Genomic DNA, 25366 nt, shown 5'->3' with positions numbered 1-25366 from the left:
AAAAGAAAATACACGTAAATTAGATTTCATCAAAATAAAAAACCTTTATGCATCAAAGGATACTATCAAGGGAGTTAAAAGACAACCGATAATATGTGAGAAAATATGTATCTGATAAAATCAAAGTGTGTATCTGATAAAAGCTTAATATCCCACAACTCAACATCAGAATTTCTAACATCCCAATTAAAAAATAGGCAAAGGACTTGAATAGATATTTCTCCGAAGAAGATACACAAATGTCTAAGACGGATAAGAAAAGATGCTAAACACCGTTATTCATTAATAAAATGCAAGACAAAACCCAAATGAGATACCATTTTGCATCCACTAGTAAGGCTTTCATAACAACGACACAGAAAATCAATGTTGCTAAGGAGGTGGAGAAATTGGAGCCCTCATGAACTGGCTGCTAGGAATAGAAAATGATGCACTTGCCGTGGAAAACAATTTGGTGGTTCCTCACAGAATCACACAGAGAAACAGGAGCTGCTGGCTTCCGGGTTCTCCTGGGCTGGTGCGGTAAGTCCCAGAATCGCAGGCGCGCATCCCTTCCCGCCTGAGGGCCTGCCTGGCCGTGACTCCCGCCCCTCTTCTCCTCCGAAGAGACGTCGGGGCCGCTCCAGGGGCCGTCCGCAGCCACCGGGGATGGGGCTGAGGGTCGGTTCCTGCCCCGGTGCAGCCGCCAGGCAGACCGCCTGGCTTGGCCGCAGCCACGGCGATATCCAGGCCCGGGTCTGCGAGGCTGGGCGCGCCAGCCAGCTTGGGAGTTGCCTGGCGCCTGTAGCTGGGCGCCCAGGTGGTGGAGCATGGCCTGGGCGGCCTCTGGATCGCAAGTGCCCCTGGCCTGAGAGCCCGCCAGACCCTGCCCCCGCTCGGCTCCTCCTATGCCAGAGCTCGACACCTCTAGCCAAGGGCCCTCTGCAGCCACGGGGGATAGGGCTGAGGGCCGGTTCCCGCCCCCGTGCAGCTGCTGCAGGGCAGACCGCCTGGCTTGGCCGCAGCCACAGGGACATCTGGCCCTCGTTCCGAGATGTGGGAAGTGAGGGCGGACTCGGGAGTTGCCTGGAGGTTGCTGCCTGCACACAGAAGGCGGCTGCAGCTTGGGTGCCCAGGCGGGCTGGAGGTGCATGGCCTGGTCGGCCTCGGGATCGCCAGCGCGCCCAGCCTGAGGGCCCCCAGGCTGTGCCTCCCGCCCAGTCCGAGGGCCCCCAGGCTGTGCCTCCCGCCGAGTCCTCCACCTGAGGGAGATCGGGGCCATTGGTATGGGCCCTCAGCAGTCACCCCGTGTGGGGTTGAGCGGCGGGTTCTCAGTTCTCGCTCCTGTGCAGCCGCCGCCGCCGGTCAGAATGCCTGGCTTGGCCGCAGCCACTGGGACACCTGGCCATGGTTCTGCGATGCTGGCAGCGCGAGCGAGCTCGGGGGTTGCCAGGCAGCTGCTGCCTGCACACAGAGGGCGACTGCAGCTTGGGCGCCCAGTCGGCGGAGCATGGTCTGGGTGGCCACTGGAATGCATGCGCTTGAGGCCTGAGGGACCCGCTGTTGGTGCCACCTGCCCTGCTCTGCGCCTCTCCGCGCCTGCGCTGGCGCTCTGCTCCTCTGCCTTTGCGAAGGGCGCTCTGCCTTTGCTAGGGCGGAGCTGCCTTCTCCTCAGCACAGACCCGGAGAGCATCGCGAGGGCGGAGCTGAGTTCTCCTCTGCACAGACTTCGGAGATACAGCGAAGGCGGAGCAGTGTTCGCCTCAGCACAGACCCGGGCGGGCGGGCCGGGGGCACCGCGAGGGCGGAGCTGCGTTCTGCTCAGCACACACCCGGGGGACACCGCGAAGGCAGAGCAGCGTTCTCCTCAGCACAGACCTTGGGGGCACTGCCTCGCTTTGGGACAACTCGGGGCCGCATCAACGGTGAATAAAATCCTTCCTGTTTGCAGCCCTGAATAATCAGGGTCAGAGACCAGTTAGAAGGGTTCAGTGTGGAAAACGGGAAACCAAAAGCCCCTCTGAATCCTGCCCACCGAGATTCTCCCCAGCCAAGGCGAGGCGGCCGCAGTGCGAGATCCACACCGCAGCCTCGGAAGACAAATGCGGCATTCCTAATGCAGACATGACACCCAAAGTATGACACCCCCATTGCTCATGTAAAAAGCACCTGTAATGCTAATGCGCTGCCTCAATACAAAAATATTAATATAAGACCCGCAATCCCCTCGCTGCCGTGCAGTCCAAAGGCAGCCATCATAATAATCAACATTGACATAGTCAATACAAACTTAGTAAAGAACCTAGGGTTAAGGTTGGTGTTAGGGTTAGGGGTTAGGGGTTAAGTTTAGGGTTAGGGGTTGGAGATAGGGATTGGGGTCAGAGTTAGGGGTTAGGAGTCAACGTTTAGAGTTAGGGTTTAAGAGATGTTAGGGGTTAGGGATTAGGGGTTAGGGTTGGGTTAGGGTGAGGGTTGGGGTTAGGGGTTAGGGTTAGGGATAGTGGTTAGGGTTTGGGTCAGGGGTTAGGGGTCAGGGTCAGTGGTTAGGGGTCAGGGTCAGGGTCAGGGGTCCCACGCTGCGATTTGTCTATTTACTCTGCTGACTGTTCCCTTTGCCATGCAAAAGCTCTTTAGTTTAATTAAGTCCCAGCTATTTATCTTTGTTTTTATTGCATTTGCATTTGGGTTCTTGGTCATGAAATCCTTGCCTATGCCAATGTCTAGAAGGGTTTTTCCAGTGTTATCTTCTAGAATTTTTACAGTTCAGGAATTAGGTTTAAGTTCTTAATCCATCTTGAGTAGATTTTTGTATAAGGTGAGAGATGAGAATCCAGTTTTATTCCCCTACATGTGGCTCGCCAATTATCCCAACATCATGTGTTGAAAAGGGTGTCCTTTCCCCACTTTATGTTTTTGTTTGCTTTGTCAAAGATCAGATGGCTGTAAGTATTTGGGTTAATTTCTGAGTTCTCTCTTCTGTTCCATTGGTCTATGTGCCTATTTTTAAACCAGTACCATGCTGTTCTGGTAACTATGGCCTTATTGTACAGTTTGAAATCAAGTAGTGTGATGCCTCCAGGTTTGTTCTTTTTGCTTAGCCTTGGTTTGGCTACATGGCACTCTTTTGGTTCCATATTAATTTTAGAATTGTTTTTGTAATTCTGTGAGGGATGATGGTGGTATTCAGATGGGGATTGCATTGAATTCGTAGATTGCCTTTAACAGAATGGTAATTTTCACAATATTAGTTCTACCCATCCATGAGCATGGGGATGTGTTTCCATTTGTTTGTGTCATCTATGATTTCTTTTCTTTCTTGTTTTTTTTTTTTTTTTTCTTTTTCAGAGGTAGTTTCGCTCTTGTCGCTGAGGTGGGAGTTCAATGGTGTTATCTCGGCTCACTACAACTTCTGCCTCCCGGGTTCAAGCGATTCTCCTGCCTCAGTTTCCCGAGTAGCTGGGAATATAGGCATGCGCCAATGTGCTTGGCTCCATCTATGATTTCTTTCAGCAGTGTTTTGTAATTTTCATTGTAGAGGTCTTTTGATTACTTTGCTAGGTATATTCCTAAGTTTTGTTTGTTTTTTGTTTGTTTGTTTTTTGCAGCTATTGTAAAAGGGGTTGAGTTCTTGATGTGATTCTCAGCTTGATAGCTGTTGATGTATAGAAGAGCTACTGATTTGTGTCCATTAATCTTGTATCTGGAAACTTTGCTGAATTCTTTTATCAGTTCTAGGAGCTTTCTAGAGGAGTCCGTAGGGCTTTCAAGGCAAAAGATCATATCATCAGCAACCAGTAACAGTTTGACTTCCTCTTTACCGATTTGGATTTCCTCTATTTCCTTCTTTTGTCTGATTGCTCTGGCTAGGACTTCCAGTACTATGTTGAAGAGGAGTGGTGAGAGTAGGCTCTTCATCTTGTTCCAGTTCTCAAAGGGAATGCTTTCACCTTTTCCCCATTCAGTATTATGTTGGCTGTGGGTCTGTCATAGATGGCTTTTATTACATTAAGGTATGTTCCTTGTATGCCTATTTTGCTGAGAGCTTTAATCATAAAGCAATGCTAGATTTTGTCAAATGCTTTTTCTGCATCTATTGATAAAATCATGTGAGTTTTTAAAAAATTCTGTTTATTTGGTGTATCACATTTATTGACTTGCATATGTTAAACCATTCCTGTGTCACTGGTATGAAACCCACTTGATCATGGTGGATTATCTTTTTGATATGTTGTTGGATTCAGTTAGATAGTATTTTGTTAAGGATTTTGGCATCTGTGTTCATCATGGATATTGGTCTGTAGTTTTCTTTTTTGGTTATGTCCTTTCATGGTTTTGGTATTAGGGTGATGCTGGCTTCATAGAAAGAAGGGAGTGTTTCTTCTTTCTCTGTCTTGTGGAATAGTGTGAAAGGATTGGTATCATTTCTTCTTTGAATGAAAGAAAATATTCTTTGAATGTCTGGTAGAATTCTGCTGTGAATCTGTCTGGTCCTCGGCTTTTTTTGTTGGTAATTTTAAAATTACCATTTCAATCTTGCTGCTTGTTTTATTGGTCTGCTTGGGGTATCTACTTCTTCCTGATTTAAGCTAGGAGGGTTGTATTTTTCCAGGAATTTATGCAACTCTTCTGGGTTTTCTAGTTTATGTGCCAAAAGGTGTTCATAGTACCCTTGAATAATCTTTAATATTTCAGTGGTGTCAGTTGTAATATCCCCTGTTTCATTTCTTAGTGAGGTTATTTGGATTTCCTCTCTTCTTTTCTTGGTTAATCTTATAATGGTCTATCGATTTTGTTTATCTTTTCAAATAACCAACTTTTTGTTTTATTCATGTTTTGTATTTGTTGTTGTTGTTGTTGCTGTGTCAATTTCATTTAGTTCTGCTCTGATCTTGGTTATTTCCTTTGTTTGCTGGGATTGGGTTTGGCTTGTTCCTGCTTCTCCAGTTCTCTGAGATGTGAACTTAGATTGTCTGTGCTCTTTCATACTTTTTGACATAGGTGTTTAGGGCTACAAACTTTCCTCTTAGCACTGCCTTTGCTGTATCCCAGAGGTCTTGATAGGTTGTGTCATCCAGTTCAAAGAAATTTTTTCCATTTCCATCTTGATTTTGTTTTTCTCCCAGTGCTCATTCAGGAGCAGGTTATTTAATTTCCATGTATTTGCATGGTTTTGAAGATTCCTTTTGGAGTTGATTTTCAGTTTTATTCCACTGTGATCTGAGAGAGTGCGTGGTACAATTTCAATTTTCTTAAATTTATTGAGACTCGTTTTATGGCCTATCATATGGTCTGTCTTGGAGAAAATTCCATGTGCTGTTGAATGGAATGTGTATTCTGTGGTTGTTGGATGAAATGTTCTTATATATCTGTTAAGTCCATTTGTTCCAAAGTATAGTTTAAATCCAGTGTTTCTTTGTTGACTTTCTGTCTTGATGACCTGTCTAGTGCTGTCAGTGGAGTAATGAAGTCCCCCACTATTATTGTGTTGCTGTCTATCTTATTTCTTATGTTTACTAGTGATTGTTTATAAATTTGGGAGCTCCAGTGTTAGGTTCATGTATGTTTAGGATTGTCATGTTTTTCTGTTGAATGAGACCTTTACCATTATATACTGTCTTTGTCTCTTTTAGCTACTGTTGCTTTAAAGTTTGTTTTGTCTCATATGAGAATAGCTACCGCTGCTCGCTTTTGGTGTCCATTTGCATGAAATGCCTTTTTCTGCCACTTTCCTTAAGTTTATGTAGGTCGTTATGTGTTAGGTGAGTCTCCTGAAGGCAGCAGATAGTTAGTTGGTGAGTTATTATCCATTCTGTGGTTCTGTATCTTGTAAGTGGAGCATTGAAGCCGTTTACAACCAACATTAGTATTAAAAAGTGAGGTACCATTATGCTCTCTGTTGCCTCTGTACTTTGTTTTTGTTTTTTGTTTTTGCTTTTTAACTTGTATTTTTGTTTTATAGGTCTTGTGTGATTTATGCTTTAATGAAGTTCTGTTTTGATGTGTTTCCAGGGTTTGTTTCATGATTTAGAGCTCCTTTTAGCAGTTCTTACAGTGCTGGTTTGGTAATGGCAAATTCTGTCAGCATTTGTTTGTCTGAAAATGACTGTATCTTTCTTCCATATATGATGTTTAGTTTTCCTAGATACAGAATTCTTGGCTGATAATTGTTTTGTTTGAGGAGGCTGAAGAAAGGGCCCCAATCCCATCTAGCTTTTAAGGTTTCTGCTGCAAAATCTGCTGTTAGTTTAATAGGTTTTCCTTTATAGGTTACCTAGTGCTCCTGTCTCACAGCTGTTAAGATTCTTTCTTTTGTCTTAACTTTGGATGACCCAATGACAATGTGCCTAGGCTAAGATCTTTTTGTGATGAATTTCCCAGGTGTTATTTGTGCTTCTTTTATTTGGATGTCTAGGCCATGGAAGGTTTCCTTGATTATTCCCCCAAATATGTTTTCCTAGCTTTTAGAATTCACTTCTTCCTCAGGTACACCAATTAGTCTTAGGTTTCATTGTCTTAGGCCCCATCACTGGGGCCACTACACATGACATGGGATGTGGGCCATCGGGCAAAGGGCGCGGAGATGGGGCGCTGCCAGGGGAGCCAAGGAGGAAAGAGAGCGCTTTCCAAATTGTCTTCCAGGGTTTCAATGTGCATTTTATTAACTCAGAATCTGTCAGGAATAATACTAGGGAGCTACCTTTCCCTGGAGATGGGTCTTGTCAGTGGAGTGAGATAGGTTGGGGGGAGGAAGAGGAATGGGAGGCTCAGTTTATAAATATTAAGATCAGCAAGGGTGTGCTGCTGGCAGGAGCAGAGAGAGCCTGGAGATTTGGGTGGCTGCCGTTGGTAAGTGGTTGCAATCCAGAGAGTGGGATTGAGTTCCTCCCTTGTCATGTTAGCATCCCGTTTCCTGGGCGTGGGTCTAATGCCCTGCAGATGGTCATTTCACTCATGGTGGCTTTGTCTCTCTTCTGCCATCTCCAGACTCAGCTTCGCACTCCAGGGCTGCGTACCACCAGCCACTGTCATGTTAACCCCTTCCCAGGCCAATGTGTCCTTGGCCTGGAGCCCGATCTGCTGGACAGCCTGGGACCGTCCATTTTCAGGGTGGTGGGCAACCTGGTGGCCATCGTGGTGCTGTGCAAGTCGCGCAAGGAGCAGAAGGAGACCACCTTCTACACAGTTATGTGGCTGGCTGCCACCGACCTGTTGTTCACTTTGCTGGTGAGCCAGGTGACCATCGCCATGTACATGAAGGGTGGGTAACCTGGGGGCCAGCTGCTGTGCGAGTACAGCATCTTCAGCCTGTTCTTCTTCAGTCAGTCCAGCCTCAGCATCGTCTGTGCCGTGATATCTATACAGGTAATTTGTGTTAGACATTCTTAGAAGAGTTTCAAAAGTTTTATGTTTGTATCTCAGTTATAAACAGAGTCCTCAAATGCATACAAAGGAAATCATGCCATGATTGAATTTTAGCAGGAATAAGTTTATTTTACCTATTCAAAATTAAAATACTTTTGTTGTGTTTGAACATGTGTTTTAAAGATATGTTTTTGAAAAAAGTTTAAGTACATATTTAATCATGTCCGCTTTTCTATCCCAAGAAATAATTTCATATATAGTTTATTTAAATTTTTTAACAAAAATGTAGCATGATTTTTTTAATTGTATATTTTATTTAACCCAATATATATCCAAAATATTGGGTCAATATGTAATCAATATAAAAATTGTTAGACATAGTTTGCATTCTTTTTTCATATGAAATCTTTGAAATCCATTGTGTATTTTACATTTTAGGATGTCTCAACTCAAATGTGAAATTTTCATGGAGAATATTTGAACTGTATTTAGAGTAATGCAAATTGCAGTTAAAAAGTTTAATATAGATTTACCAGGGGGCGTGCAGCCTGCTTGCCAATCAGATCGCTGCTGAGCGGTCCCACAGCCAACCCCTGAAGAGCAGCCTGCTGGCTTCCCCAGCGCCCAGGAGTTGGGGATGTCCTACAAACCTACCACCCCTGCCCCCAGCAGCACCCCCGGCTCCAGCACCCCTGGGCCAGGCACTCCGGTCCCTACAGGAAGCGTCCTGTCGCCGTCGGGCTCAGGGCCGGGAGCCACTGCCCCTTTCAGACTGCTGTTTAAAGACTTTGGACCGCCTACCATCGGTTGTGTGCAGGCCATGAAACCACCTGGTGCCCAGGGCTCCCAGAGCACCTACACGGAACTGCTGTTGGTCACAGGGGAGATGGGCAAAGGGATCTGGCCCACCTATGCTGGCAGCAAGAGCGCCGTGAAGCGCCTGAAGAGAGGTATCATCCATCCCTAGTCAGAGTGCCTGGTAGAGACAGAGTGGAACGCCCACACTTAACAGGAAGCTCCTAGGCCTCTGTGTCTGGACTCCAGAGCACCTGCTTCTCCCTGGCCTTCATCCCTAGTTGCACTAACCATCCTGGGCTTCCTGTCCTGTGTCCCTTGATGGGTGCCCTCCAGGAACCAAGGGGCGGTTCTCACTCCAGGTGGCAGCACTAAGGACCCCCCTCCCCACCCCACCCCACCAACGCAACAAGAGTTAGCAGCGAGGTCCCCGTGAGTCCCACCCATGACCTGCCGACAGTGTTGCCCACTGGAACTTTCTGTGGCCCCCACCACTCAGCCCTTCCCAGCACTTGTCCGGATCCTCCTTGTCCCTCAGCACAGCTCAGGCCTCAGGCCTGACACTTCCCTGCCTTGTGTCTTTTGCTAAATATGACCTTTCTATATTAATAAAAGATGCTTTGGAGTTGTGCTCTCTAAAAAAAAGTTTAATATAAAGGAGAAATAAAAGGAAATTTAGCAAAGAAATATGTAGATGAATATTTAAATACTCAGAGGTGACATTACTACCAGACATAATGAGATTATCAGATGTTTCATTTACTTATGATTAATATGTTTGTATTTCTTTTTTATTCATTTTATTTTATTTATGTATTTATTTATTTTTATTATACTTTAAGTTCTAGGGTACATGTGCACAACGTGCAGGTTTGTTACATATGTATACATGTGCTGTGTTGGTTTGCTTCACCCATTAACCTGTCATTTATATTAGGTATTTCTCCTAATGCTCTCCCTCCCCCAGCCCCCCACCCCATGACAGGCCCCAGTGTGTGATGTTCCCTTGCCTGTGTCCAAGTATTCTCATTGTTTAATTCCCACCTATGAGTGAGAATATGCAGTGTTTGGTTTTCTGACCTTGCAATAGTTTAAACAAACTAGGAAGTTCAGAAGTCACTTTACAAGAGAAATAAAGAAAAATAAAGTATTAATGACATTGGTAACAGAATAAAAATTAGAGTTAGACAAAGTATTAACAAGCAAGCTTATATATTTATAAGAGATGGGAAAATATTAGAAAGGAATAAATCATGTCTTGTCAACATGAAGAAAAAGTGTATTTTTTTTGTTAACTTATTATTGTGTTTCCTTGTATAATTTTCACTTGGTTTTGTTGGTTTTACTACTTGCTTCATTCTTTCAAAAACTACATCTTCATAGACCATTTCAGCTTTTGCTATGTGGGCAGAATTATAAAACCCAATTTCAAAATTTCAACTGAACGTTGTCAGCATTTTTCTTTGGGCTTTTTATTGGAAAAAAAAGCCTAAGTAATTGTGTGTGTGTGTATTTTAGTATTACCATGAATGTAATAACAATAAAATCAAACAAAAACAAATGGATATGCAATATGTTGGACTAGCATCTCAAATATGAAAAAGGCATTGCCAACAGTGATATGATTTTTTTCAAAATGGTAAGCTTTTTAAAGTATAATCTTATTTTAACCTAAAATCTTACTATCAGAAAATGCAGTGTACATTAAAATGTTCTGAAATGCTTTATTCACATTTATTAAATGGTTGTACTCACTCAGATATCTACAAATTGGTTTTTCACTTATGTAATTATCTTATAGAATGTTCAAAAGTCATGCAGAATGTGAGATAATTTTCTATTGAATATGATTGTTTTATCATTGCAAGACATCAAACATCCCTGTTTCCTGCCAAATGAATGTACAATAGCAATAAATGTAAAGATGTGTTTTTTGGAAAAGACACATTTTTGAGTTATAAAACAAGGATTTTAAAACTTGAATTGTTACAGTGAGTATGTCTTAATATAGACTACAGTCACTTTAGATAAAAAATTACCTCACATCTATTTTCAATATTACTTAAAGATGTTCATTTAGTGGCCAATATTTTGTTTTGCCTAGTGGCAGATATTTTGCCACATGGCTATTTATGAAACTGTATTTAAATGCATGTACACATATAAAAGCTGCCACTGTGGCTGTAAACTATTACAAGTTATCAAGATTAAAAAATAAACAAAAAAAATTTCAGTTTTTCTATGAAATGTCTTTACTCGAGTCCAAATTTAGAGGTTTAAAATGCTTCAAATTAATAAAACCAAGTGTTTCACATATTTCAGTTGGAATGGCGTTTGTCCTAGTTTTATTAGTGAAGCAGCAGACTGCATTTTTTCACTCTCATACACCTTCAAAAGGTGGACAGAAAAATTTGATAAAACTTCTAGGGCATTATCTGATGAAACACATTAAACACTAAAGGAGATACACAACTTCATTGCTTGTAAAAGACATATAAGAAGGAAACCTACATACATATATCTATCAGTTTTGGATTTTCAAGAAATATTTGCCTTAAAGTGAGCTTCATAACAGTATGTGTTTTCCAACAAAGCCAAGGAAAGTAAGTTTGACACAAGGATCTGGAAGTCTACCTGTGTGGCATAATTACATTGAATACATTCCACAAATAAGGCAGAAATGTATAGTAGAGTGTCCATTATAGAGGAACACTCAATAAATATTTAATAAAGTGCTTAAAATTTCTCATTATTGACCTGAACAATGAGTATACTTATTACGTTTGCCAGTGACAGATATTAAAAGTGGAGGTTGAAGGAAAAATGATGTATAGAAGAGAGATTTTACCTTCAAAGTGACATAAATAATTTGAAGAAATTGAGGGAAGTGACTTGCTTAAATATCCATACAGTAAATATTTATTGTGTGCTTACTGTGTGCACTGGGAACTAAGCAGTGAAAAAAATACAAAGGAAAACATCAACAACGTCTCTTCTATCATGGAGCTTACATTCTACCAGTAAGAGAAAGACCATCAACAAATACATATGTAGTATAACATGACTATGAATGGTATGGAGAAAAATAAGAACAGTAATGGGGATGTGGGGGCCTGGGGATTTATTTTATATAAGGATAGACAACAAAGGCCTCATTGCTGAGTAATTTTACTCAATCCTTTTTTCAATTTATTTATTTGTTGATTCCATAATACTTATTTATGTATTTATGTATTTTTAATTTATTTTTTATTTTTAGAATCAGGGTCTCACTCTGTCACCCAGGCTGAAGTGCAGGGGTGTGATCATAGTTCACTGTAACCTTACTCCTGGGCTCAATTGATCCTCCCATCTCAGCCTCCCAAGTAGCTTGGTCTACAGGCACCTGCTACCATGCTTGGATAATTAAAAAAAAAATTTAGAGATGGGGTTGTGCTATGTTGCCCAGGCAGGTGTCAAAATCTTGGCCTCAAGCAATGCTCCTGCTTTGGCCTGTCGAAGCATTGGGATTATAGGCATGGGCCACCGTGCCTGGCCCTGTAATATGTATTTAGCATATACACTGTGATAGGCACAAGAAAGTCTCTTATAGTTCAGTAAAAAACTGCAATGATGTTTGCAACAGGTAATTAAGTTTGGCCACAATTCTTTTGAGTGTCATAACACTGTCCTAAGAAAAAGTCTATATTTCCACTTTACTGGGTCTGTGAAACTCAAACTCAAGGTTAAAAAGCTCTGATTTTGGGGGTTGAAATCATAATCCAACTAAAAGCCAGAAATGTGGAGCCATTTTTTTATTTTAAGTGAATCATAAGCAGTCTTGTATTTAAGACAGATAAAATTATTGTACAGTATTATGTTTTCTGTACTCAAAATGAGAGAAAACCACGAGGGTTGTTAATGTTTGAAAAAAGAAGGCATCTATGAGGAAGCTTTATATTGGTAGAAAGTGTGAAAGGAAAATAAAATCTCAGGACCCCAAACTCACTATGACAAAGGAAAATTAAGCTTGGAACCTGAGTCATGCAAAAACTGCCATCCTTTTGTTCCCAAACAGCTGTAATTTCATATGCTTACTTTAACTTATGTAAAATGTAGATTTACTGAGAGGATGAATGCACAACTGACTCCTTCCTCCTGTTTTTGCCACACGTAACATACAGATTCACTGAGCACTAATCAGAGCCTCACAAGAATGTAGCCATTTGCTTCCTTGCCTTCCCTCTCTCCTTCTTTTCCTCCCCTGTTTTAATTTCCTGCCTGCTTCCTCTTTCTCCTTTAAATACTGAAGTTCCCAAAACCCTCTTTAGAAAAAGCACAGGACCCTGTCCGGGAGGTGAGGGGTGCCTCTGCCCGGCCGCCCCTACTGGGAAGTGAGGAGCCCCTCTGCCCAGCCAGCCGCCCCGTCCAGGAAGGAGGTGGGGGGGTCAGCCCCCAGCCCGGCCAGCCGCCCGGTCCGGGAGGTGAGGGGCTCCTCTGCCCGGCCGCCCCTACTGGGAAGTGAGGAGCCCCTCTGCCCAGCCACCACCCCGTCTGGGAGGTGTACCCAACACCTCATTGAGAACGGGCCATGATGACAATGGCGGTTTTGTGGAATAGAAAGGGGGGAAAGGCGGGGAAAGGATTGAGAAATTGGATGGTTGCCATGTCTGTGTAGAAAGAGGTAGACACGGGAGACTTTTCATTTTGTTCTGTACTAAGAAAAATTCTTCTGCCTTGTGATCCTGTTGATCGGTGACCCTACCCCCAACCCTGTGCTCTCTGAAACATGTGCTGTGTCCACTCAGGGTTAAATGGATTAAGGGTGGTGCAAGATGTGCTTTGTTAAACAGATGCTTGAAGGCAGCATGCTCGTTAAGAGTCATCACCACTCTCTAATCTCAAGTACCCAGGGACACAAACACTGCGGAAGGCCGCAGGGTCCTCTGCATAGGAAAACCAGAGACCTTTGTTCACTTGTTTATCTGCTGACCCTCCCTCCACTATTGTCCTATGACCCTGCCAAATCCCCCTCTGTGAGAAACACCCAAGAATGATCAATAAAAAAAAATTAAAAAAAAAAAAAGCACAGGACATCGCCTACTTGTGACTTGTGATTCTTTTTCCCGGGTGTATCCTCCACCTTGCAAAGCAAAATCTCTAAATCACTTGAGATCTGCCTCATTCACTTATTGGTTTACAAAAGGAAGTTGGAAAAAACCACTCTTCTTGCAATGCACAAATGACTGTTTTATAGTAACTTTATTGCCTATGCAATCAATCACATATTTGATATAATTATAGTATCAGATGATAAATGTAGATGTAAAAAATCTATCTGTAAAAGTGACTTTTCTTATTTCCCCTCTCTCCTTTACTCCCCTACTGTGCTTTGAATTCTTTATTTTCATATTCACTTTGGTGGCTTCGGATCATTTCCAAACCTACTCTAATGGTAGCATGATAACATCCAGTGAGTTTGTTGTTGTTGCTGTTGTGATAGGACCATAGACTTTCACATCTAGTTGTGATATCACATGCTCACATTGTCTAACTACTTCATTTTACAGTTGAAGAAATTGAGACACAAGGTAAGGTGACCTGCCCAGTTCCAATCTAGTTATATAATAAAAGAATGGCTAATATTTAATAAATAATATGAGTCAGGCACTGGGAAAATAAGGCACTTTTTTTTTTTTTGAGACGGAGTCTCCTTCTGTCGTACAGGCTGGAGTGCAGTGGCGTGATCTCGACTCACTACAAGCTCCGCCTCCCATGTTCATGCCATTCTCCTGCCTCAGCCTCCCCAGTAGCTGGGACTACAGGCACCCACCACCACGCCCAGCTAATTTTTTGCATTTTTAATAGAGATGGGGTTTCGCCGTGTTAGCCACGATGGTCTCGATCTCCTGACCTCATGATCCGCCTGCCTCGGCCTCCCAAACTACTGGGATTATAGGCTTGAGCCACCACGCCCGGCAGTAAGGCACTATTTTTATCCCTATTTAAAAATGTAGAAACTGAGCCAAAGAGAGGATATGGTATTTGCCTGGGATCATAGGATTAGTAAATGTCTGAGTTGGTATTTAAAGGCAGGCTGCCGGATTTCATAGCCCATCCACAATTGCATGCCACTCAAGTCTTCTGGCTCCGACTTCTCTGCAATTTACACAGCCCTACGCTGCCTTCGTCCTAAACTCTCCAACCTCCTATTTTTTTCAGCTCTAAACTTTGATTCCCTAAACACAGCAGTCAGGGACAGGTGGAAGATTGTTGTCAAAACAACAGGTAGCAGCATTATGGTTTAGCCTGTTTTTATATCTATTTTAGTCTACAGATTAGTGTACTTTTCTCAATTATGCATACTTTTCCATTCTGCCAAAAATTTATTTTAAGGCTGTTAAAGCTGTAGTCAATTTTCTCACTTTGATCTTCCAAAGGAACCTGCTGTATCTTTTTCATTCTGTGCAAAAATAGGCATTTTAGGATCCACTCAATGCTAAAGTCATTGAGTAGCTACAGACTTGCTATTTGTTTCTCCATTGTTATATTTTCATAGTTTTAGAATCTGAGCAGCATTTAATTTGTCTATGCTTTATATTTTCCTTTAGAGAAAGAACACAGTGATACTTGCTCATAGTGTTAGAGGAATAATCCCAAAGAGAGAAATTATTCTTCGAATATCCACCATGACTGAATACTTAGTAATACTGAAACATACTTATAAAACAAAACAGAAAACCTCCAAAAAACCAAATAAACAACAACAAAACTTAAAACCAAAAAAGTACTGGAAGTCTCAGAAGTATTTAGCAGTTATTCTTGCTCCTTCAAATGAAAAGATGCTTTATCGTATCCTCTATGGAGAGAATTCTGACAGTATTTATCAAAGACCTTACATTTATTCACCTTTTGCCCTAACAATTTCATAACTTAAAAATACATACAACAATGTATAATATAGCATTTTTTGTAAAGGGAAATAATCAGAAAGAGTCTAAGTGTTCAATAATAGGGCACTTGTTGAATTATGATACAATCACACAATAAGGTCTTCATAGAGCCCATTAAAATGATGTTATTGATATTTATTTATTAATAGGAGAAATCATTTAGAATTTTTGGTTAAGACCTTTAACTAAGCACAAAGTCTATGAAATAATGTGCACAACATTCCATATTTTCATAAGGAGAATGACTTTTAAAACTACCCTGCAATCATCTCATTTTACACAAATGTCTAGGCAGGTTTGTTACCCGGGTATATTGTGCCATGCTGAGGTTTGGGATATGACTGATCTCATCATGCAGATATGAAGCTTAATACCCTGTAGTTTTTCAACCCTGGCTGCCCTCCCTACTGCCTCTACTAGTCTCCATTGTCTATTATAGTCATCTTTTCTTTTTTTTAAAAAAATCTGTTTTTCTGATTTTTTTATTAGGTAAAAATGGAAAAACAAAATATAATTTTCATTCAATACATATTTCATCCTTCTGCGTTATTTTTTGAGAAAGTGAAGTCCATTTAGAATGATAGCAGTTCATCAACCAAATAATTCATCTTCACACAGTTTCAATAACTTCAGAAATTTTCTTCATCTCTCTCTCTGTAGAAATTCTCAAACTGTGGAATGGTCATCTTTATCGTCATAAATACTGTCATCTTTATGTCCAAGAGTATCCAACATTTAGCTACCAAACTACTACCCAAATCTGATTAATTGATCATGTTGATTCTGTCACATTCTACTTGTCATATCAGATTTTTATTAAAGAAATCATTAGCTTATCTATTATTGTTACTGGGGCTGTAAGAAAATTTTATAATTCATTTGGATCAATCCTTTTCTTTATGGTCTTATTTGAGAATAAAACTTGGTTCTGTCTTAGCCTGTCATTGAATAAGCCAGTGACCTGGGGCAAATCTAACTGCTTCATCTGTAAACTATGAATAATAATAGAGTCCCTCTGCCTGTCATACATGGGTATAGTAAGGTTCCATTTTAAAAATGGCTCTTATTATGTTACCTGAAAGGCATTCTATAATGATGAGTGGCAAGGTGGTCTTAGCAACAGTGCAGTGAAAATTGGGACCATTTTCTGTCGCTATCATTTCTATTTTTGTGATATCCTCTTTAAATTAGTCTTAGGATGTAATTCAAAGGAGTGATGTAATTGGAATTTTCTTCTTTTTTTTTTTTTTTTTTTTTGAGACAGAGTTTCCCTCTGTCGCCCAGGTTGGAGTGCAGTGGCGCAATCTGGGCGCACCGCAAGCTCCGCCTCCTGGGTTAACGCCATTCTCCTGCCTCAGCCTTGTGAGTAGCTGAGACTACAGGCGCCCGCCACCGCACCTGGCTAATTTTTTGTATGTTTGGTTGAGACGGGGTTTCACCATGTTACCCAGGATGGCCTCGATCTCCTGACCTCGTGATGCGCCCAGCTCGGCCTCCCAAAGTGCTGGGATTACAGGCGTGAACCACCGCGCCCGGCCCATAATTGGAAATGTTTGTACTGTTAGATCTAAGAGTATTTTATGTGATATAATAAAAGATTAATTTAGTGAACCTCATTAGATAATTAGCATGGAATATATTATGCACTGCCATGCAGGGGCCTAAGAGAATGGTCCACACGTCTTGCGAAGTTGATATGAAGACAGGCAACAAGACAGTCTAGCTGAGTAAAAGTCTGTAGACATCTCTAAGGAGGAGTGGTTAGAGAATGCCCTGACTGTGGATAGCTGGCATATTTTACCCCAGAAAGAAGAGCACAGAGTGGCAGAGAGTACTTGAGATTTAAATAAGAAAAGAGGATGGAAAAATTACTTTCACTAATTATACATTTTCTCAAGAATGGACTTATTCTCTATTTTCTATTGCCTCTTGAGAAATCATTATTTTGCATTCAGTCAACATAATTATTAAGACTAATTGTGGAGGGTGTTCAAAATGGAAAAACAGCGGTCCCTAGGATTATATTTTATTTATGAATGATCACTCATTTGTAACTTTTCCTTCAGTTATATGTTTTTTAATGCAAAAATACCTTTTTAGCACCAGTACAATTTGTGAAACAAAATGCGAAATTCAGGCATATATGTAATTTTATGTGTAAAATATTCCATTTTTTTCTGTTAATGAAGTAAGTATGTTTAACATGAGATATATCCTATTAATAAATTTTTAACTGTGCAATACAATCTTGTTAACTATACGTGCTCTGTTGACAGCAGATCTCTAGAACTTATTCATCTGTTATAACTGAATTTTATACCCATTGAACAGCAACCCCCCATTTCCCCTCCTTCCAGACCCTGGCAACCAGTATTCTACTCTATTTCTAGGAGTTTAACTATTTTAGATATCTTACGTAAGTGGAATCAGGCAGTATTAAAACATACTTTCAATTAGTAATGACTATAATTCAGATAATTTAAATAAGAGAAAGCAAACATCACTACTACTAGCTTTTGGGGGAAAATATTACAAATAGGGATATTGTGATAAAAGTGTACAATATTTTTTATGTTTGTGCACTTAGATCCGTGTTCAAACTTTGCCACCTATACATGTATAGCACATTTGAATATGTGCTACAGTATGCCATTTATAAAGACTGAAAATAACATTTTATAAAATATTATTATTTATTTGGCAACCTCATGAGCTTTGGCTTCAAAAATACCTGATTTACAAAGCATAATCCTAGTGCTGGAGAACAGATCAGTGGCTGCCAAAGGTTAGGGTTGGTTGGAAGATGTGATTAGTGAGGGATAACATGAAAACATGTACTTTCTTTGTGGTGATAGAGCAGTTCTGCATCCAGATTATGGTGATGGTTACATAAATCTGCACTTCATAGATCTATACACACACATCACACATACACTCACACACACCTACACAAGAGTACATGTAAAATCCTTAGAAATATGAATAGGGTCTGAACCTGAGTTAATGGTATGGAAACGATGTCAATTTCCTGATTTTGGCAACATACTAGGTTAAGTTAGATATAATTATTGGGGAAAGTTGGCTGAAAATAACACGGTCATTCTTTTTACTATTTTTTAACTTCTTGTGAGTCAAATTATTTAAAAATAATTGGTATTAAACAAAGACAAAAAATCTAAAATTTCTAAAATCAAAGCCCTTATGAATTTGAACATATTATTTGATTTCTTTAGTAGACCCTGATTTCTTCACCTGTAAAAATGGAATGATAGTAGAATTTCTATCTCATTATTGTCATGCTTAAACCATACCATTTATGTAAGTGCTCAGTACTGTGTCTGGTGAACAATAATGCTTAAACACTGAGTTCCCCACTTTTTTGTGGCTGTTGGTTTTCAGGTGGTTTTTAAGTTCCTAAGTGGAAGTTTGTTTAAAAAGAGGCAGTCAAAATAAACAGCAGTGTCTCAGAGCATCATCTGAACAAGAAAGGAAGGTGTTCTCCATCCCTTGAAGTGGTCTCAGTCCTCTTTTATTGTTTAGCTCTCATGTGAGTCTTCACAAATAACCTCAAGAATTGCTGCAACACCAACAGAGAATTAACTCTCATTGAGTTTTTAGCTAAGTAGATTCTGGGTCCTAAAATTTATGGACTCACCTGCTTTTAAAATTTTTCCCATTTAGAAATATTCAATTTAAATCTTCCTTCAGTAAGTAATTGTTAACTATTAACAATCCTAACGTTATAATAAAGTCAGAAGTAACATTTATTACTTTTGTTTTCCACTCATACTGCTTGCAGTCCATAAGCATACAGCATTTTGGTCTTTCCAAATATCTAAAGGAAGATAATCAAAATCAAAACTAAGAAATCCTACTCTGAAGTCATATCTCTCTAACTAGATTGTATATTTATTGAGGGTGATGACTATATTTTCTTTTCCAGAAGAATAAAACAAATACAAGGTTGGGACGAATTGAATTCAGTGGGGGATGGAGAGGGGAAGGAGTCAAGGTTCTTCACCCTTTTCTACGCTTTGATAACTTTATCTGTGAGATCCTAGTTAAAAGAACATGACTATCTAAAGAAGTAAGTGCTTGAAAGGCCCACTGTATTAGGAGATTAGGAATTGTTAGCTTGAAAAGACATAAATGGAAAGAAAACATGATACAGAGACAAAATACGTGAAATTTGTATTGTGGTACACATGTGCTTTGTGATCATATTTCTGTGTCATAAACAAAAAAAAGTATAAAGCTTAACCAAGAGAAATTTAGGGCACATAGAAGCATTTACGTGTTTTCATACTATGAGCTGGGGCTAAGGTGTCCTTTACCATGACAGTTGGTGAAGCATAAGAACAAATCAATTCACAAATGGTCTGGTAAATTCCAATTTCCGCATCTTAAATCATAGACCTAAGTCAGTCAAAGTCAGTCATATATATAGATATATGTGTGTGTGTGTGTATATATATATATATATATATATATATATATATATATATATATATATACAGGCACCTACTTAAGTGGTATGATTTAAGCATGACAATAATGAGATAGGAATCATACTATTATTCCATTTTTACAGGTGAAGAAATCAAGGTCTACAAAAGAAATCAAATAATATGTCCAAATTCATATGGGCTTTGATTTTTGAACTTTCAAATTTTTGTCTTTGCTTAATACCTTTTGTTTTTAAATAATTTGACTCATAAGAAGTTAAAAAAAGAAGTAAAATGAATGACTATGCTATTTTCAGGCAACTTTCCCCAATGATTATATATAACTTAACCTAGTACATTGCCAAAATCAGGAAATTGACATTGTTTCCATACCATTAACTTAGGTTCAGGCCCTATTCATATTTCTAAGGATTTTACATGTACAGATGTGTTTGAATGTATGTGTGATGTGTGTGTATAGATCTATGAAGTGTGGATTTATGTAACCATTACCATTATCTGGATGCAGAACTGCTCTATCACCACAAACAAAGTACATGTTTTCACGTTATCCCTCACTAATCATATCTTCCAGCCAACCCTAACCCTTGGCAGCTACTGTTCTGTTCTCCAGCACTGGGATTATGCTATGTAATTCAGGTTTTTTTTTGAAACCAAGCTTATGATGTTGCTAAATAAATAATAATGTTTATAAACTATTATTTTCCATCTTTATAAATGGCATACTGTAGCACATATTCCAATGTGCTATACATGTATAGGTGAGCCAAAGTTTGAACATCGATCTAAGTGCACAAACATAAAAAATATTGTATGCTTTTATCATAATATCTCTATTTGTAATCTTTTTCCCCAAATACTAGTAGTAGTGATGTTTGCTTTCTCTTATTTAAACTATCAGAATCCTTAAACTTTCTCTTATTTAAACTATAGTCATTACTAATTGAAAGTATGTTTGAATACTGCCTGATTCCACTTACACAAGATAGATACATATATCAGTCATATCTATGTGTGTGTATATATTTATATATATATGTCAGTCATATATATGTGTGTGTATATATTTATATATATATGTCAGTCATATATATGTGTGTATATATTTATATATATCACATACACACATATATAGATAGAGTTAGGTCTATGATCTCTGTATATATTTATATACACACATATGTATTTTTAAACTATTACATGAAGCAAATAGTACAGTTGATTTCATATAACAAGAGTTATTGGATGTATATGGGCAAAAGTTAATGCATATGGGCAAATAAATTGATGAACTTACAGACTCATTTATTTGACATATATTTATTGTGTGGTCTCTATTGAATGCTGGGTATCTTCCAGGAGCCTAAAATTCAGCAGTGAATGTAACAGGCTCAAATCCTTGTCCTCAAGTGGCTAATATTCTAATCGAGGGAGAAGACAATAAACAAAGTTAATAAGCAAAATATTCAACATACTAGTTGATAGGAAGTTCTTTGGTGAAAAATAAAGTAAGAGGAAAAGAATGAGAGGAAGCTCTAAAAGCAACTGAAGATTTACATGAAGAAGCTGCCCAGGCGTTGGCCCAGAGTGAGAGGAAGCACCATGAGTTCAACAGGAAGGTCACAGTTCAGTGGAAAGAAAAGGATTTCCAGGGCATGTTGGAGTGCCACAAAGAGGGCGAGGCCCTCCTCATCCTCAACCTGGTGACAGACTTGAAGCCCCAGATGCTGTTGGACACAGTGCCCTGTCTCTCCGCCTACCTGCTCTACATGTGCATCCGGCTCGCGGACCAAACCAACGATGATCTCAAGGTGCACTCCCTGATGACCTCCACCACCAACGGCACTAAGAAAGTCCTGAAGAAGCACAGTGATGACTTTGAGATGACGTCATTCCTGTTATCCAACACCTGCCACCTTCTTCACTGTCTGAAGCGGTACAGCGGGGATGAGGGCTTCATGACTCAGAATACGGCAAAGCACAACGAACACTGCCTTAAGAAATTTGACCTCACCGAATATCGTCAGGTACTGAGCGACCTTTCCATTCAGATCTACCAGCAGCTCTTTAAAATTGCCGAGGGTGTGTTACAGCTGATGATAGTTTCTGCCATGTTGGAAAATGAGAGCATTCAGGGTCTATCTGGTGTGAAGCCCACTGGCTCCCAGAAGCACTCCTCCAGCATGGCAGATGGGGATAACTCATACCGCCTGGAAGCTATCATCCGCCAGATGAATGCCTTTCATACAGTCATGTGTGACCAGGGCTTGGACCCTGAGATCATCCTGCAGGTATTCAAACAGCTCTTCTTCATGATCAACCCAGTGACTCTTAATGACCTGCTCCTGCGGAAGGACGTCTGCTCTTGGAGCACAGGCATGCAACTCAGGTACAATATAAGTCAGCTTGAGGAGTGGCTTTGAGGAAGAAACCTTCACCAGAGTGGAGTAGTTCAGACCATGGAACCTCTGATCCAAGCAGCCCAGCTCCTGCAATTAAAGAAGAAAACCCAGGAGGATGCAGAGGCCATCTGCTCCCTGTGTGCCTCTCTCAGCACCCAGCAGATTGTCAAAATTTTAAACCTTTAGCCTCCCCTGAATGAATTTGAAGAACAGGTAACAGTGGCCTTTATACAAATGATCCAGGCACAACTACAAGAGCAGAATGACCCTCAGCAACTGCTATTAGATGCCAAGCAAATGTTTCCTGTTTTGTTTCCATTTCATCCATCTTCCCTAACCATGGAGTCAATCCCAGCATGTCTCAATCTGGAGTTCCTCAATGAAGTAGATGCATGTTTAGTCTGATTCCCAATGTGAGCAAAAAGGAAGTATAGACAGTAAAGTAAATTCAAGGATCTGTTAAATCTGGTAAAAGTAGATCAAACCAGAGATTGACAGCCTGTGGAGGGTGCTGAACTATACAGAATTAGACACAACTATGGCGTTATTTTTTGTATGTACTGCTCAGAATAAAAACACTTGAAATGTGGAAGATTTTAAGTTTGATTTCAGTCCAACAAATATACATAATAATTTACAGACACCAAGCAGTCCCCATAGCCATCTAAAAGATGCCAATTCTATAAAATGAAGCTGCCGAGTTTTAATCTTTGCATGTAACTGGAGAATGTCCAAATTAAAATACTTACTATATATAAGTCACATAAATTGCCTTCAAAGGGCTTTTAACAAATAATAGTACTAATAACCATGATAATGACATATACTGACATTTCCCAAAGTTTGCAAACCATAGGTGTGGTAGAGTTTGTGGTGAGATGTGTTAAGAACAAAAATATGGGGATGAGACTTCTGAGAAATGTCCCCAAAATATTTTTTAATGGCTGATTATACAAAGACAGCAGTGTAACTGACCTCCAAACCAGACATTTTGAGTACTGGTTTCTGAAGCAAAATTAGAAGTGCCAGTCCTCAGTGTCCTCAAACGCTTTTGTGTAATCTTGGTTTAATGGAAGAGATGATTAAAATGCTGCTACCTGAAACTCCAAGTGAGAAAGATGGAAAAATAATTTGTGTCTGATGCTAGTCCATACACTTTCCAAGTCCCACAAAACTCTCACAAAAATGTATGTAAGCTAAATATTACAAAATGATAACAACTTGTTTTATTTATAGATGTAAAATCCAAACAATGTGAAAGCTTTTAATCTCTTAATACCATTAAGCCTCCAGTAAGAGTGTCATATAATGCTCTACTATTCCAAACAACTGAATAGTAAAACAAACTAACCTCGCACATCAGATTATCTGAAAAACCTTCAAAAATACTCAGTTCAGGGATTACTATTATACAAAAGTTTGGGGTTTTTTCAAGAGAATAAAATGGCTTAGGTCAACTTTCCCCTTTCAGGTTATTTTCAACGTTTTTCAAACGTTGTAATTCAAAATTGTAAATATCTCTCCTATGAAATAAGGATTTTAAAAAAGAGTAATTCAGTAATATAACAGACGTAGATGTTTGCTGCTCTTAGAATTTTTTGTTTGTTTGTTTTGGGGCTCTTCAAAAGCAAGCATTCAGTTAGAAACCCATATTATTCTTTCCACACTTTTTAAATTATACTTAAAGTTCTAGGGTACATGTGCACAATGTGCAGGTTTGTTGCATATGTATACATGTGCCATGTTGGTTTGCTGCACCCACTAACTCGTCATTTCCATTAAGTATATCTCCTAATGCTATCCCTCCTCCCTCCCCCCACCACACAGCAGGCCCTGGTGTGTGATGTTCCCCTTCCTGTGTCCAAGTGTTCTCATTGTGCAATTCCCACCTATGAGTGAGAACATGCGGCGTTTGGTTTTTTGTCCTTGCGATAGTTTGCTGAGAATGATGGTTTCCAGCTTCATCCATGTCCCTACAAAGGACATGAACTCATCATTTTTTATGGCTGCATGGTATTCCATATTCTTTCCACACATTTTTTTTACTGTCTTTTCCCTATTTCTTGATAGCAGTATGCTGTTTCCATGATAAGAACAAATAGTGTTTGCCAATCATAGAAGAACAGCCTCTGTATTACATTGAGAAAATGAGATTTATCCATGGATTGGAAGTAGAACAGCCTGCCTCCACCCTCCTTTACTCAACCACCCAACTTAAAAGGCTCTAGGAAACACAGCACACTCCAAGCTACCTTCTGTACTGTGCCCTTAGACCACAGCTTCCTCAGTCATTCTCTGCATCTCCTGGGGCTTAACCCACTCTTAGCCTGCGTTGAGGCTGCTGACAGTTGTGTTCCAATCAGTTGCCATGGACATTATCCCTTCCACATCCACATTAAACATGCCAGCTTCTCTTGGGTGTCTGCAGAGCTGTGCCTTTTTCTTTCAGTTTCAGTTACATAATCACTGACGTCCATGACACTCACACATGGATCCATGTGCTGACTTCATTTAGAAGGCCAATCTAAAACAGCTGGGTTTGTGGCTACCTCTTTAAAATTGTTTGTGAAGTATAATTTGCTTTTTGATGTACTTTAGTTTGAAACTGAGTCCCTTATGTAAGGACTGTCCTTAATCTTAAAAGACCAAAAATGCCTTGTTAGAGAGTTAAGGAGTTTTGACATGCAGTGGTTCCACAAATACAGTGGCTTACTGTCCTTATCTACTGTCTTACACCATCATTCTCTCCATCTCTCTTGGTCACTACTGTCTGCTGTCACTGGTTAATTACTAGATGCCAAGAGCTTACTGAACAAAAGCTTGGCAATCAGAATAAATGGGGAAGGAAGGACCTTATGAATTGTCTACTTAGCCTAAGAAACGACAGGTTTAGTTCTTCTCTTCCAAAAGATACAGGTATATCACTGGAATTGTACTTAAAATTTATAGATGACTAGCAAATATATACTTTATATGTACTTAACATTTAGATCAATCTTATTTAATACTTGGAGGTTAGAAGAAGCATCTTTAGGGGAACTATATAATATTCTGTTAGCATTTTCTCTGCATTTTTAAAAATCATTTCATCTCAAACACTTATCAGCGTCATGAAATCAGTAATGACTCTTAAACAATTCAACATAAAGCTTTGAACTCTGTGCTAGATGTCTGTTTAATTTTTTAATATTTAAAATTTAGTTCAGGCTTTTCTCACCAGGTGCCTTTAGTGGTGACTAAGATAACTGACTTCTCAATTGTTTCTCTGAAATAAGTGTTGCTGTGGGAATAATTTTAATGTTCAATGTGATATCATGGTGGAGTTTTGTCTTTTAAAACATTAGAAGCATTTTAAATACTAAGAATCAAATATTTATAGGTCAAACACTTGTGTTTTAAGTATTATACGGGACCTGTTTACATATAGTAA

The 25366-nt window shown here is 39.8% G+C and overlaps 2 protein-coding genes and 1 pseudogene across 2 annotated transcripts; 2 read left to right on the top strand and 1 right to left on the bottom strand.

The window, feature by feature from the left end:
- Nucleotides 1–345: 345 nt before the first annotated feature.
- On the bottom strand, nt 346–1217 carry LOC129138301 (uncharacterized). The gene has a single exon (XM_054675198.2). It carries the CDS (start codon nt 1130–1132, stop codon nt 413–415), a length of 720 nt encoding a protein of 239 aa, XP_054531173.1. The 5' UTR covers nt 1133–1217; the 3' UTR covers nt 346–412.
- A 2650-nt stretch (nt 1218–3867) lies between these two features.
- LOC112208012 (cyclin-dependent kinase 2-associated protein 2-like) lies at nt 3868–10372 on the top strand. The gene is made up of 3 exons (XM_054675142.2): nt 3868–3989; nt 6964–7341; nt 7780–10372. Exon 3 carries the CDS (start codon nt 7979–7981, stop codon nt 8306–8308), a length of 330 nt encoding a protein of 109 aa, XP_054531117.1. The 5' UTR covers nt 3868–3989; nt 6964–7341; nt 7780–7978; the 3' UTR covers nt 8309–10372.
- A 7520-nt stretch (nt 10373–17892) lies between these two features.
- LOC129138256 (unconventional myosin-Vb-like) lies at nt 17893–25065 on the top strand (annotated as a pseudogene).
- Nucleotides 25066–25366: the final 301 nt, after the last annotated feature.

This window comes from Pan troglodytes, chromosome 22 (genome assembly GCF_028858775.2).
Source record: "Pan troglodytes isolate AG18354 chromosome 22, NHGRI_mPanTro3-v2.0_pri, whole genome shotgun sequence".
In the NCBI taxonomy this organism is placed as follows: domain Eukaryota; kingdom Metazoa; phylum Chordata; class Mammalia; order Primates; family Hominidae; genus Pan; species Pan troglodytes.
Note: the sequence above shows the minus strand (reverse complement) of the source record. Positions and strands in the feature narration are given on the sequence as shown.